This window comes from Plecotus auritus (genome assembly GCF_963455305.1).
Source record: "Plecotus auritus genome assembly, chromosome: 7".
Classification (NCBI taxonomy): Eukaryota; Metazoa; Chordata; class Mammalia; order Chiroptera; family Vespertilionidae; genus Plecotus; species Plecotus auritus.
In genome coordinates, this window is record NC_137774.1 from 30,437,020 (window position 1) to 30,453,525 (window position 16,506).

General features: G+C 37.0%; 1 protein-coding gene across 8 annotated transcripts in view; it reads left to right on the forward strand.

Annotated features, from left to right (window-relative positions):
- RHOT1 (ras homolog family member T1) overlaps positions 1–13,765 on the forward strand; it is a 65,455-nt gene extending 51,690 nt beyond the window's left edge. For 4 of the 8 annotated variants that reach the window (XM_080677604.1, XM_080677607.1, XM_080677605.1 and 1 more), the window contains one exon: positions 12,606–13,765. In XM_080677604.1, the coding sequence (XP_080533730.1) occupies positions 12,606–12,723 (118 nt within the window). In that variant the 3' untranslated portion in view covers positions 12,724–13,765. Of the gene's footprint in view, positions 1–186; positions 717–11,005; positions 11,150–12,605 lie in introns of those variants that run through there. The other 4 variants (XM_080677610.1, XM_080677603.1, XM_080677608.1 and 1 more) reach the window with 3 other exon arrangements.
- The last annotated feature ends 2,741 nt before the right edge of the window (positions 13,766–16,506 follow it).

Genomic DNA, 16,506 nt, shown 5'->3' on the forward strand with positions numbered 1-16,506 from the left:
TGGTAGAGTTGGAAGGGATTCTAATATTCTTCTGACATAACCTCCCATTAGGATGCCTTTCTGCAAGTCTTCCTGAGAGAGTGCTATTTGTCTGCTGGTGGCTTTCCTCGTTGGAGAGGATTTTTTGCTTTTTATTTTATTTTATTTTAAACTAAAATGATTTCCCTATAACTTTCTTTCCTTTAGTTTTAGTTCTGCCCTTTAGAACAACATACGACTATTCTACTCCCTCTTCAACATAGCAATCCTTCAGACATTTGAAGACGACCATCATGTCTCCCCTAATTTTCTCTTCTCCAGGTAGAACATCCCCATTTCTTTCAGCCTTTTCTTAAATTAGATGGTTTAGTGACTTCATCATTCCTGGTTGTCCTCATCTCAAAGCCCCTAGGTTTTTTAGAGTACCTCTTAAAAGGTGCCACTGGAATGGAGACCAGCGCTCCAGGTGTGACCTGACTAGTCCGGAACAGTGGTCAGTCGTGTTCCATGGTTAGGACAGCACCTGTCTATGGCATGAATTAACGTTTTAGCAGCCCCATCCCACTGTTGATGCATTTTAATCTTGGGGTTAATTGAAATCAGATTTTTTTTTTCATATAGCGTGCTATTAAGGCAGTGTCCCCTACTCTCTAATTGTGTATTTGCCATTTTTAGTTGACTCTTTGAATCTAATTGCAGATACATATGTATCTCTATTAAATGTCATATTCTTTTTTATTCATTTGGTCTAGCTCAGTCATTTCAAACATTATTTTGTCATTTGTCCCATTGTATGTATCTCTCAACATTGTGTTATTTGCAAATTTTGTAGATATGTCTTCATTATCTTTCCAGTTGTTGATAAAAAATAATGTCCAATACCCAGAGAGAGAGAGCTAAAAAATAAAAAAAGCGTGCAAGCCTAAAGCACTCTACTGGAGGACTCTTCTCAGTGACATAGGTTCAGAATTCTTGGGGAAAGATTATTTTGGAGTTAAAAATATTTTATTATCCAATCTATAGTTTATCTTATGAGAGATTTCATGGAGGGCTTTTTTAAAATAAACATACACTCTCTACCACATTCCTCTCATCTACCCGCATGGTAATTTCATCTAAATAGGAAGTGACATCTTTTTGGTGTTTTATTCTTGGTGAACCACCTTGGCACCTAGTAACTGCTGATCACAAACCATCTATTTTATTTATTCTAGAAATCCTTGATTGTCCAGAATTGCTGATTAATTTATTGTCTGCACCTTAATGACAATTTTATTCTTAGATCAGTTTAGTCAGCTTCCAAATAAAATAGGTTGGGTGTGCATTATTGGATAAGCCTGCTCATAGTATATTACTTTATACAGTGATCCTCAAGCAGAAATCAGTACATTTTGTCATATTTATTTATAAACTAGAAATAACTTAATGGTAATGTTGAGATACATCACTGATATCTGACAATCAAGAATGGAAGGAATGGAAAAGAAGAGGAGGAAAACCTTTAAAGAACTCCTTCCTGATCCCTGGTAGTATTTCAATAATTTATTTCATAGAAGTACAGTGGAAATTTAAAAGTTGTATATTAAAGTTTCTTCTAGTTTACAAAAGGATGTAAATCAAGTTGGTGGGAATGGAGGCCCAAATTAAATGCCTACAGGATCTGGATAGAAAATGTAAATGAATGAAGGTGGCTAAGTTTAAGAAATAAGAGAGGTGGGGACTATGAGAGCCCCTGTCTAAAAGAGGCCCCCACAACTCAGCTCTGGACTTTTGTTATTGCACTGACTTGGTGTTGCCAGGTGTTCTGATTCTATGAGACTAGAAATCAGGGTTTTTATGTGAAATTTTCTGTTATTTAAATAGTAAATTTTAGAAGTACAAATCAGAAAAAACAAAACCTGTTTACAGGCCACCAGTTTGCAACCTCAGTCTTAAGATAGGGCTTACAATTGTAAAAATGTAGGTATACACACAACAAAGTACACCTAAGAAATGAAAATGTCTTTTAACCCTTCTTCCCCTTCCCCATTTTACTCCTTTCTCATGAAAAAATTGAAAAAGTTGCAGGGCAATGGGGTGAGAATGGAATCGCCTTATCCTAGTATTTCTCAGGTTTTGGCATCTTTGGTGGTTGGTCACCATTGGTTTGCCAGGCTAGATATATCTTAATGTTACATAATGATTAATTGAATACAAGTCATTTAAGAATTTTTCACTGTAATTTAGTAGGGATTCTCACTTAATACTAACTCTTAAGTCTTTGGTTTTATAACTCTGCCATGCCTAGTTTTTTATTTAGAACTTGGAAAAAAACAGTTTTAAATTTTTGATTTAATCAAAAAGTTTCATCAAATTTCTGCAAAGAAATTGGTAGACAAATATTGGTACATATAGGTTGATCTCAAGTTAGCACGGTTTTATTGTGCATATAAAAATTTTGATCCCTGAACTAGAAATAACTTCCAGAGATAACGCATGTTTGAGACCACATACTCCCTTTATCTCAAACCCCTCCTTTTGATTTATTTATTTAAATAGTTAATTTAAGTACCTGCTTTGGATAGGATCTGCTGTGAGCTGGGGCAAAATATGAAGATGAGGAAAATAATGGACCTACCTTTAAGTACCTTTCTTTCTAAATATTATGTTGTTCAAATTTTTTTTCTTTGAACTTTGGTTACGTAGTCCCATGCCAAAAAAGGAAGTGCTAGAACCTCACCATGAAAGGATTTAAGCCTATTATTTTATACTTAAGCAAGTTTAATAGATTCATTTCTGAAATTGTCCATCTTTTCCCTAGCTATATATATGTTTTTGACCAGTAAAGATTGTCTTTTTTGGACCTTATTAACTGGCAATACAGATTTGAAGTAGAAAATAGTAATAAAATTTTTTTTACCAATTTAATTGAATGTATAGTGATTTCAACATTTGAGACAAGTGTTAAACTATGTGTTTGACATGTAACTTGGGTAATTACAGGCTCACCCTTCAGATGTGGATAAATTTATGTTTTTCTTTAGAATAATTTATGAATAACTAGAATTATTTTGATTTAAATACATTTGGAGCATGATTAATGTGGTCATGTTATTTTAATCTTTGGTAATGCTTTCATATCAGTGTAAATCATGTTACTGGGGGAAAATGTCTTTTGATTATATTTTTATTTTTAAATACCTTTGTAAGTATTAAAATGATTATGTAGGGGTGAGCTTGATTGTTGGTTTGAACTACCCAGGATTTTAGTTTATTATTTTTCTGACTTCAGACGCTCCTATACTATAGAGTGCTCTGAACTTTAATTTGTCCCTTCCTTTAGGTGTTCATTTTCATTTGTTTGTCGGTGCCATTTAGTCATTTTTTTAACTCTTCTCAATCTTTTTCCCAGCTAGTTTTCTGTGTATACCCACTCATCCTACCCTATAATTCAACCAAAATGGTTTATTTTACAATTTATTATTTTGATGAGATTTTCTTTGATATTTACTTTGGATTTAGGATTTCTTTTATTCCATTTTATTATTTGCACTAGCCATCTAAATTATTTATTCATGTTACTTCTTTTTTTAAAAAATATATATTGATTTCAGAGAGGAAGGGAGAGGGAGAAAGAGATAGAAACATCAATGATGAGAGAGGATCATCGATCGGCTGCCTCCTCCTGCACGCCCCCTACTGGGGATCGAGCCCAAAATCCAGGCATGTGTCCTTGACTGGAATCGAACCAGGGACCCTTCAGTCCACAGGCCAATACTCTATTCACTGAGCCAAACCAGCTAGGGCTCAGTAGCAGCATTTTACTTTAAGCTCAGTAGCAGTATTTTACTTTAGCAACCAAGAGGATAGTTCACACTGAGTATTTCCAGAGACTCAAAGATATGATGGACAGTCATATTCATTGTATTTTTTGCCCTATTTTTAATATATTTTTAAAATTGGATGTATATGACACTTAAGCCATTCGTTAATGACTTACTTCATTTGCCCATATTGCTTTAATAATCACCTAATTTCTTCTTTTACATAGTTTTAGATCATGTTATTTAATGTAATAGCCTCCCCTTTTTAAAAAATAATTTTACTTTCGTCATACCAAAATGAACTACCTTTTCATAGGATTGCTTTATGAAAAGGATAGGTTCCTAGAAATCTTAATATTTTAGAGATTCTGTTGGGATTATAAGAATTCTTAGGATATTATGTTATAGTAACATATTGTATGAAAGGAAGTCTGTCCTGCATTTAGTTTTATATGAAACTTGCATATTCCTTTGTATGAAAGTCCTTACAAGGCTTTTCTTTGGATTTGGATACTTAGCATAGTTTAAAATTATACAGGAGATCGTGTTATAGATTCTCATGAAGTAAGCTGCTACTGCATATAATATAAAATATTTTTGCCATTTGGTTAGTATATTAAAGGGCATACAAGGTGGAGTTTGCCTAATCTAATCTTTAAGTATCAGTAGTTATCATATATATTATGTTTCCCATGGCATATTCCCATGTACCTATGATCATCTAAATTTTTATTCTAATGCTTGGCAAAGCATTTTTTTTACATTGATGCACACCTATGTCCTTTTCCAAAGTGTGTTATTATTTAGGCATGCTCAGTTAACAGTTTTCTTATGACTTTTGTGTTGTACTTCATCTTCGTTGGATACATACTATATTTTGATTTTTTAACCTATTTTGAGAAATATCTTATTAGAATATTCATGCCTACTAATTCAATTAGGAAAATTGTCATTATTAAAATTATTATTAACAATACAAGCATTTTTATTAGAAATAAATATTTAAAAAATACTTCACCAGGAAGAAGCATTTAGAGGAATAAAAGCAGGAGGTTTGGATTTTTTTTATGTGACTTATTAAAAACAAAACTTAATTATAGTTTTGGTGACCTCAATACAGATTTTAACTTGGGCTAGGTAATTGAAATAGCAAAAAGCTATATATGATACGTATGAGCCCTAGTAACTTTAGGTTACATGCATGACCATTATATAGGCTGTTTCAAAGTATTAACTTAAAACTTCATACCTGAGATACATAGATGGATAGAATTATAAAATTAGAAGATCATTCACATTAGTGCATTTGTACACCTCTGAGTTGTGTTTGGAAAGGATAAAATGATGAGTGACAAAAATTAAAAATAGGAAATTCAAATTTGTTTCTGACAAGCTTTAGGGGAGGCCTGATAAAAAGTCTGGGTAGAACTACTTTTCCTACAGTCTCTTAGCTTTGTCGCTTTTCCGTATGTTCTACTATACTTTTCTGTCCTCTGCATAATAGCTTGCAACCTAAGACATGGTTAATCGTTATCTGGATCTCACTGAATACTCCCCCTTCCACACATTCTAATTTTTGCAGATTTTTAGATCTCTTTATTTTTTTTAATTTAATAAATCTTTATTGTTCAGATTATTACAATTGTTCCTCTTTTATTCCCCCATACTCCCCTCCACCCAGTACACACCCTACCCTCTGCCCTTACCTCCCCCGCACTGTCCTCATCCATAGGTGTACAATTTTTGTCCAGTCTCTTCCCGCACCCCCCACACCCTTTTCCCCCCGAGAATTGTCAGTCCACTCTCTATGCCCCTGATTCTATTATATTCACCAGTTTATTCTGTTCATCAGATTTTTTATTCACTTGATTTTTAGATTCACTTGTTGATAGATATGTATTTGTTGTTCATAATTTTTATCTTTACCTTTTTCTTCTTCTTCCTCTTCTTAAAGAATACCTTTCAGCATTTTATATAATACTGGTTTGGTGGTGATGAATTCCTTTAGCTTTTCCTTATCTGTGAAGCTCTTTATCTGACCTTCAATTCTGAATGATAGCTTTGCTGGGTAGAGTAATCTTGGTTGTAGGTTCTTGCTGTTCATCACTTTGAATATTTCTTGCCACTCCTGTCTGGCCTGCATAGTTTCTGTTGAGAAATCAGCTGACAATCATATGGGTGCTCCCTTGTAGGTAACTAAATGTTTTTCTCTTGCTGCTTTTAATATCTCTTTGTCTTTTGCTCTTGGCATATTAATTATGATGTGTCTTGGTGTGGTCCTCTTTGGATTCCTTTTGTTTGGGATTCTCTGTGCTTCCTGGACTTGTAAGTCTATTTCTTTCACCAGGTGGGGGAAGTTTTCAGTCATTATTTCTTCAAATAGGTTTTCAGTATCTTGCTCTCTCTTCTTCTGGCACCCCCATAATTCTGATGTTGGTACGCTTGAGGTTGTCCCAGAGGCTCCTTACACTGTCTTCATATTTTTGGGTTCTTTTTGCTTTTTGCTTTTCCAGTTGAGTGTTTTTTGCTTCTTTGTATTTCAAATCTTTGACTTGATTCTTGCGGTCCTCTAGTCTGCTATTGGGTCTCTGTATAATATTTTTTATTTCAGTCAGTGTATGTTTAATTTCTAGTTGGTCCTTTTTTTATATCCTCGAGGGTCTCACTAAATTTATCGGCCTTTTCTAGGAAATTCTTGAAAAACCTTATAACCGTGGTTTTGAACTCTATATCCAGTTGTTTCCTCCATTTCTTTTATTTGTGATCTGTTTCTTTGTCTCCACATTTTCACTGCTTCCCTGAGTTGGTGGAGTAGCTTTGTGTGGTAGGTGTCCTCTAGGGCACAGTGGCTTAGCCTCCCCAGTTACCTGAGGTGGACACTCTTGGTGCACCCTTTGTGGACTGTGTGCTCAGCCTTGTTGTAGTTAAGCCTTGATTGTTGTTGGTATCACTGGGAGGAATTGACCTCCAGGCCAATTGGCTGTGAGGATCAGCTGTGTCTACGATGGGAGAACTTCTGTGCTGGAGACACCCTTATGAGACAAGACTTGCAAAATTGCAAAAGCCTCTGTGCTCAGCTTGGATGGGGCGGAGTTTCAGGGAGGAGCCGACAGCCTTAGCTTCCCGTCAGCCCTGCCCTATGAGGCCCCTGGGTCTCAGTGTCCCTCAGTAATCGCTGCAAGCACCTCTGAGAGAAAGCCACCCTCGAGTTTCACCCGCAGCCAGACAGTCCAATTTCTCCCCGAATGAGTCTGGGTCCCCAGAGTCTCGCCCAGAACTGGAGTTCAGCGCAGTCGGGAACTTCCGTCTCCCTCCCGCTTTAGAAAGCCAGCTGTGCACTCAGCCGCCCATGCATTCAGCAGTCAGTCCTCTATGCGCGCACGCGCCTCCAGACCTCTGCCTTCCACAGCTCCCAAGTCTCAGTGTGCTTTCTCTTTTCCTGACAGTCTAGATTCCCCCCGAATGAATCTGGTTTCCCAGAGTCTCGCCCGGGACTGGAGTTCAGCGCAGTTGGGAGCTTCCGTCTCCCTCCCGCTTTAGAAAGCCAGCTGCGCACTCATCCGCCTGTGCATTCAGCCACCCGTCCTCTCCGCGCGCGCGTCTCTGTACCTCAGCCTTTTGCAGCTCCTCTGAGTCTCAATGTGCTTTCCTCTTTCCTTCTAGTTGTAGTATTTCCACTCAGCCACCTTCCCTGTGGTTCTGGATGGTGTCCGTTTTGCCTTTTAGTTGTAGTTTTGAAATTGTTGTACAAGGCAGCAGTTTAGGTGTTTACCTATGCCGCCATCTTGGTTTCTCCTAGATCTCTTTAATATAGTTTCCATATCCCAGATATATAGTCCTGTGACACCTAATAAAAAAATTAAACATATCCTATTTGAGAGTAGCTAAAATGGGTTTAATGCCATTGAACCCTTTGGGTTTTTATTATTTTATGTTTTGAAACATTGCAGTTGATAACATTCCCTTTTTTTATTATTTGTTCAATACATTTAACCAATAAAGATTTTGAGTCATGTTCTTATATATACCATAAATTGCAGAGTTAATCAAAAGCATCTTGTATGCCTGCTTTAAGGCATTCTGTGCAGAGGTACTTGGGAATTTTGGTCACTCTTTTATATGCCTGGTGTGACTCTTCACAAAGAGAATTCTTTATTTTTTTTTTTTTAATCCTCACTCAAGGATATTTTTTTCATTGATCTTTTAGAGAGAGTGGGAGAGAGAGGGAAAGACAGAGAGAAACATCAATGTGAGAGATACACATCAATTGGTTGCCTCCTGCACGTGCCCCAACCAGGGCCCGGGCTAGGGAGGAGCCTTCAACCAAGGTACATGCCCTTGACCGGAATCAAACCCAGGACCCTTTGGTCCACAGGCTGACACTCTGTCCACTGAGCCAAACCAGCTAGGGCCACAAAGAAAATTCTTAATTTAACTCTTTATTGCCTGAATTTTGAAACATTTCCTTCTCTCTGCCTTATTAAGTAGCAGCCTTAATAATACCCAAGCCCAAATATAGTGATCGGCTCCCACATCTGTGTCAAGAAGTGTTTGTCATCTGATGGACATATGTGCCTTCAGCACTTCTCAGACACAAAGCCAGCATCCAACTACAAACTTAAAAGCTCTAATAAGGTTCAGTTGATTGATTAAGGTTATATTTCAGCAGTTAGTCATCATTTCTTATGTTATGAAAGAGATACTGCTAAACTAAATTATCTTATTCCAAATAGAGTAGGAAAATGTAATGATTCTGGCATAGCAATAGATTTTTTTTTTTTTAAAGAACCATTATACACACACTTGCACACACACATTTTTTAACCCTGTAATATTCATCTTGGGAAACTATCTTAAGGAAACTATTCCAAATATAGAGAGAAATCTTATATAAAAAGTTATTCATCACTTTAGTTATAGTCACCAGTAAGTCAAGAATAGCCACCATTAGGATAATGGAATATAATGTAGCTATTTAAAATTATGTTTCTATAATGTATGGGAAAGTCCTTACATAATAGTTTTTAAAAGGATATAAAATTATATAAATTACACACATTGTGTTTGCAGCTGTGTAAGAAATACATAGAGCCTGACCGGCGTGGCCCAGTGATGAGTCTCGATCTATGAACCAGGAGGTCACGGTTCGATTCCTGGACAGGGCATATGCCCAGGTTGCAAGCTCGATCCCCAGTGTGGGGTGTGCAAGAGGCAGCTGATCAGTGATTCTCTTTCATCGTTGTTTCTCTCTCCCCATCTCCCTTCCTCTCTGAAATCAATAAAAATATATTTTTTAAATAAATACATAGAAAAAGTCTAAAAAGAAATGCCCCAAATTTTAATTAGTTGCCTTAGGTGATAGGACTGTCGGTGATTTTTTCCCCTACTTTATTTTGCACATATCTTACAATGAGCATATATTACCTTTTTAATACTAAAATACTTTAAGAAGAAAGAAAAAATATGCAATAAGATACTATATGTTATAATTCTAAGATGATATTTTATGTGAGTCATTTTGAAAGAATTATACTTTGGAATTATGGAAGAATTATTTTTGCTTGAATTTAGAAATGAATTGGGAGGCAGCTTTATGAAACTGTTATTCTGCTTCTACTTGAGACCTAAAATGAGAAGCATGACTCAGTTCTTAATACTTATGAAATACAATTAAGATGGCACTCTTCTTTTTTTGTTTGTTTTTTCATATGTTAATCCTCACCTAAGGATTTGTTTTTCATTGATGAGAGAGAGAGAGAGAGAGAGAGAGAGAGAGAGAGAGAGAGAGAGAGAGAGAATCATCAATGTGAGAGAAAAATCATCCATCAGTTACCTCACATACACACCTCAACCAGGGATCGAACCTGCGACCCTTCGGTTCACAGGGTGACACTAACCACTGAGCACGCCATCTAGCACAAGATGGCACTATTCTTTATTCAGATGTTTCAGTTACCTAAGCAACAACAAATGTGCCATCCATTAGAAATGCTTTCTGTTCTGTAAATAGAGCCTAGTTGGTGCTGCTTTTAAATGCACATGGCAAAGGCATGAAATAGTTCTCCAAGTAGCTTTCTGTGTCTAGAAGTGTGGTTTTCCATGACTAAAAGTGCCTGAAACAACTACTGTAACATTAATGGAATCATTAAAATATATTTGGAGTTAATAGTTGCCTTCAGTTTTTAACTAGCTATATCTTGAGCATGTGTCTATGTTGTTTGTATATAAATATGAACTGTTTTGCCTATTGAAGGTTATACTACAGCTTGGGGAAAATAATTACTATCTGAAAATACAAAAGAAAACCAAGCAATAAAGTTAGTCAGAATACATTATTTTTTTAATGGTATTACTTTCTTAAAATACAATAAAAGGAGCTGTGTGTATAAGCTTCCATACTTGAATATTTATGAGAAATTATTTTGACTGATTTTAATGTGATTGTAGCCAGCTTTAATCCTAGTCCCTTTCTCTCCCTAAGTTAAAAAATAAATGTAAAAATTTTTAGAAAAATCCTCCATCAGTGAAAATGCACAAAAATCACACAGACACCAAAGCTCGAAGCAATCTCTAATGCACGTTTAACCTGTGTTCTCACTTTAAATTCTGTACATCTCTATTGACTTGGAATTGTAAACTTTGAAACCATCATCATAAGATCATAACAGTCTATGAATTTGGGGTGTTGGACTCAGTTTTTCACAGATGTGTTTTGTAGGTTTTGGTAGTCTGAAATTAGAAACATTTATAAACCTTCTGATTAATAGTTGTTAGCCTCATTTTGAATGAATACTTATGGTCACCACATGTTGTCAGGTACTGCTTAGGGCAGCGGTTGCCAACCTTTGGACCTCACGGACCACCAGTGGTCCATGGACCACTGGTTGGTGACCGCTGGCTTAGGTATTGGTTTCAAGAGCTTCTTCCCTTAGTGTTTTGGATATACCAAGACCAGCCTCTGAGGGATATGTAAAGAATGTATATTACAGCCTTGGGTTTCCTTGCCTATTATGCGAGTGTTTTAAAGAGTACATATAGATTTTTTTTAAGTTTTGCAATTTGCTATAGAATACATTTATTTTAAATATAGAAAGCATAAGATGTATCATATAGGGTGGCAACTCAATTTCTGTGTGGGCTGTTTAATTGAGAGACGTTATTTTCAGTCCCCTTCTTCTGTGAGCTCTGCTGTGAATTGCAAACTGTGTGCATGTGTATAAAAGGTTAAGAGCCCGGGTAGCTGAGTGGGGTGCCATGCTGTTAGCAGACGACGAAGGCAGTATTACTCACCAGGTGCACGCCGTCAGCTCTGTTGAAGATTCCATCTTCATGGAGTCATCTCATGGTCCACTTTTTCTTGAAGCCAGGTAACATTTCCCACAAGCAGTGGGTTGTTGGCCTTGTTGGAGTTTTTCCAGCTGGAAAAACTCAAACCTAAGTAGTCTCCTCCCTAACTTTAAACAAACAAATCAATAAATAAAACATTGCCTGTTGAAAGGACTAATTCGAAAGGTGGAATGAATCTGTGTTATCACGTTGCTTTGTAAAATAATAATTATGTAAGGAGTGATTTTTTTTTTAATAGAAACTGGGGAGGATAAGAAACCGGAGTGCTGAGTGTTGTTTTTCCAGGGTGCCAAGCATGGAGCACTCTGGATTGTAGTATAGTCTTGTTTCCAGGAATGCACAGATTGCATTTTGTGATAACTAATCTGATCACTCTTTGACTATTACTGAGGCACAGTAGTTTTACACAATTTCTATTCTTGGCTCTTAACTCTTTTGCATGTGTCAGTCAGTGTCTTGGTCTTTTAATGATGTGTGATTTTTGCTTCAAATCTGTTTGTTTAACTTAGTTGTAAAATAACCTGAACTAGACAGTCTCTCTAAGCTCTTAATTCTACATCACCTCAATTGTGTTCACTTAACTAAAACTTCAGAGCTGCTTGAATAAAATGTCCCAACCTTTGCTTTAAAGCTTTATCCTCTTCATGGTAAGCTGTCATACTTGAGACTCTTGAGGGTGCTTAGCAGTGTTATTAACTGAGCATGCTCACAAACTCAGTTTGTGGTACAGGCTGTCCCTGTTCTTGTCATGCATAATATGGCTTTTTTTTTTTTTTTACATCATTTACTTTTCATTCCATCATATTACACTATGTCCTTTAGTTGATACCATTGTCACTGCCTGTCTAACTAATATCAAGGTTTGTTTGTTTGTTTGTTTGTTTTCCTTTCTTTAAATCAGCATTAACCAAATTAATGCATACTGGTAAATCTTCCCCACCCCACCCCCTTTGCTATTTTTTGGGTAAATTTTTATGGGGCTCAATATTTCCAAAGTTGACTTTAAGCATTGCTCTTAGAAAAGTATTGTCACTTGTCGCTTAACTGCTTACAAGATAGCTTTCAATTCCTGGGGACTCAAGATTGCACATTAAGTTCCTTGAAATTGACTCTCAAAATTGTGAGATTCCAGTCTTCCCTTTCATTTTGAAGGACCATGGTGGTATTAAAAAGTGGTACATGATTTGTCTAAGTTCTCCATTTCCCATGTGAAGAAAATGTATAAAAATTTAAATGTTGTTTACTCTCAGATTGTAGTTCATTGTAAAGACAGTTATTTTTATTGATGTCCACATTGTAAGATAATGATCATCTAAGCATTGTACATGTGGCTATACTGATAAATGTTTTTGGTTAAGCATTACTGTATGCAATTAGCCTGACAAGTGTGCTAATACTTCCCTAAAAGTAGACTGTTAATGCCGTTGTTTTCATACTAGTCATATTTTAAACATTAATTATATTTTCTGACTACAGGCACGTGACACAAGCTGACCTCAAGAGCTCCACGTTTTGGCTTCGAGCAAGTTTTGGTGCTACTGTTTTTGCCGTTTTGGGCTTTGCCATGTACAAGGCATTATTGAAACAGCGATGATTTAAAACAAAAAAATACTGGCCCCTACCAAAAACAAATACTTTTATGTACATTCTGAATGCTTTAAATTCCGCTAGAAATATTGGCATATTTGTACATGCAGAGTTACTTTATTAATTATTTGTAAGTCGTGCATAAGAGTATTTTAACGATAGTTGTAACTGCAGTATTGGCTAGCATATGGAAAGAAACAGCTTAACAGCCAGACTAAAGTGGCTAAATTCCAGAGGCCAAAAGGGAATGTTTTGTAAATAATGTACATATTCAGGCAAGATATGGTCTCCCAAACTGAGTTCTAGAAATGATATTTCTAGATGTTTCTACATGGTATTGTTAGTGCTCAGTTGGCTCACTCTCCTAGGCTTAAGTCAGCTCAGAGATTGTATTTACTCATGGATCACTTATTTATTTCACATTTACTCAGAATGATCTTTGGGTCCTTCAGGTACCCAAGGCACAATTTACCACTTTCTCTCCGTTTCTAAAAACAAACAAGTCATTGTCAGCTTACCAGCACAACCTTCTTTCAGTCACTTGGGTAGGCCTGCCTTGAAGCCACCGTGCTAGCTAGACAATTGTATAGCTGAGTGTGAGGCTCACCTTTAAGGAAGCAGGAGCTAAAGGCAATTAGAGGTGTTACCTACATGATTATGTTGCCTCCTTTGTCAGGATGTTGAATTTTATAGCCCTTTCAATCAAATGAGAAAAAATAGATTTGTATATTATCAATGTTTTTAGTTCAAATAAACAGTCACCACTACAACAATTGAATTTCCTCCCAAAGTGTAAATCATTCTACAAGGGCTGTGTCTGTCCTAGTGATTTCAGCAGCTGCATGTATCATGAAGTGTTCTATGTCTGGCTGGGATAACCTAGAAGCAGCACTTTTTTAAATGGTAAAATAAGTCTAATGAATATAAACTCTCATGATAAACCTATTTTTTCCATCATTGACCTTTTCAAATATTTAAATAAATAACCACTGTGTACTGTGATCCTGGGTTTTGTGTCTTATAAAGTAAATATTACTGTATAGACGTAAGTGAAATCCTGTGCTTTCTATCTTCTTACCTTGAAAGTTATTTTTATACAAAAATATAATACTCATTAGGAAAGAAGACAAGTATGGTTTGTATGTATAATAGGAAATCAAAGACTAGATTGTTTTCCTCTGCACATACTTCACTAGTGTTGTTTCTCCTATGATTCACATGTTTATTTTCTCCTTTAGCATGGACTTTCACCCTTTGCTCTTCTGAGAAATGTTTTCTTATAAGATCACACTTCTCTTTTTTTTTAAATCTTTATTATTGAAAGTATCACATAGGTCTAGGTCCTTCTTTTTCTCCCATTAACCTCCCCCAGGCCCTCACAACCCCTTTGTCTGTGTCCACAGGTTATGCATATATGCATACAAGTTCATTGATCTCACCCTCTCCTGCCTTCCCTCTGAAGGACACACTTCTTGAGCAGCTACTAGCAGCATAATTTACTGGCTGTAACCTTGTAAATAATATGTGCCCTCTGTACTTGTGTATTTCCCGGTCTCCCCTCCCCCATTTTATTCCCAACTTGAGGAAAAGTAAAATTAAGTAAAATCTGGCAACTCCTCATTTGCATTATTTTCTGAGAGAATTCCATTTACCAAATAAATTTGTCAGTTACACAGCTTCCAGTGACAGTTAATTCTTCCCTTTCAAGTTCTTCCCTGTTCAGACTAAACTATGAATATTTCTTATAAATTATTGCATTTGTGAGAAACAGGGTCAAAAAGGTAGTTTGCCAAGAGGTAGGAAGTGTTGTATTACTCATTTAGATTTTTCTCTCTCAGTCTTTTTATTTGCAAGTTTAAATGTCCGATTCACAGAAGACAGGCAGGCAGTGCCCTAGGTCTCCCCTGCTGCTCCTGACAGGTCTCCCCGCTCAGCCTGGCAGCCTCCTCTGCTTCAGTTAGGCCAGACGGGGCAGGTTTGCAGAGGGAATGCTCACCGGTGTCTCCTCTTTAACCTACAGGCTCATGCGGATATTTTTCATTTCACATCCACTTTAGAGACTCGGTAATGCAGGGAGTTGCGTGAATAAATACAGTAATAGGATTCTTCCAGCTTTAACATTTACTCAGAGTATGCAAGCTGTAGGAGTACTAAGGAAATGGAAACTTGAAGATAGGAGATCTTTCACTTTGCACCAATTACATTATCTTTTAAATGGACAATTCTGAGGCTGTTTGCCATAACATTTTACTGAATAGTGAGGCAGTCATGTGAAGAAACATCGCTTTGAAGGTTTGCAGTCCTGTGGCATAATGGAATAGCTTAGCCTTACTGAGGACATCAAATGTCTGCCCGTTCTTTCCATTCATATAGCTTTCTCTTTCACATTTGACCAAAAACAGCAATAGCCCACATTGTGGGGCTTAGAAATGCTGCAGTGGGAGTAGGTTCTGCTGTCAGGGGCTTGGGGAGCATATAACCATTCTGACATGGCCTCTGGAGGAAGCGGCAGGAGGGCTGTGGGTTTCTCTGTGCACGTGTGTGCATCACCTGTCAGGGGCAGGCACCAAATGGACAATGGACTGATGGGCCAGTTTTCTGACCTCAGGGAAGGCAACCGAACAATGAATAGCAGGGAGGAAACGGATAAGGACTCAGACTCTGGATGGAGCATAAATCTTCCTTAAATAGGCCCTCAGAATTGACCTGGTGTTAGCTTTGATGCCCTTTTGTTTGATTTGACCTAATAATAGTCAATATAAAAAATATGCACAACTCTTCAAAATGAGTATGTGACCTAGTTTTCAGTAACATTTATTTGGCATCATTCTTTCATTTTTATTTCATTTTTTTATTGGTTGACTTTAGGAAGAGAGAAACTTGGATTTTTGTTCCACTTATAAATGCATTCATTGGTTGGTTCTCATCCTTTAAATGTTTTTAAGTATATTTTTATTTTTATTGATTTCAGAGAGGAAGGGAGAAAGCTAGAAACATCCATGATGAGAGAGAATCATTGATTTTCTATATCCTGCATGCCCTCTACTCGGGATCAAGCCCACAACCCAGGCATGTGCCCTTAACTGAAATCGAACCCAGGACCCTTCAGTCCGCAGGCTGACGCTCTATCCAACGAGCAAAACCAGCTAGGGCTCATCCTTTAATTTTTAATAGTCCCATGTGTTTTTAGGAAATTGATTGGAGGCTAGATACTTTTTGAGAAATATCACATGTCAAGAGGCTAAATTTATTTATGTTTAGAGTATGAGAATGCTCCACACAGGTAGCCTCACTCCAAAAACCTCGACCCCCAGATTCACAGCCCCAGTAGCCCACTTATTAAACATATAAGCTTGCAAGTAATTCTTATAACGCTATCAAAAGTCTCCATCAGTGAGAGCAAATGTCTGTTAACCTGTCTGGCCCTCCGCTCTATGGAAGTCTCCACCTGTGAGTATCACAGTAGTGTATGTCGATTTCTCTAGTACGTCCCAAATTCAAAAACTGTCCCCTTAGCCTCCATGGCACACCCACACTTGTCAGACCATTTGTTCCAGTTATTTTTTATTTGGAAAGTGTGGGCACCTTATGAGAAGGCGAGATGTTGACATCCTTAGGAAACACTAACTGTATAGGGCCGTCTGGTTCCTAGCTGTATTTTCCAATGATAGTGTTTGGTCTGTTGATTTTATTTTCTCCTTTAGCAGAGACACTTGCAGAAGTCAGACAGTGAAACAGACATTGTCATTCCTTCTGGGTTTGGAAGCTGCCTATTGATGCACACCCAAGA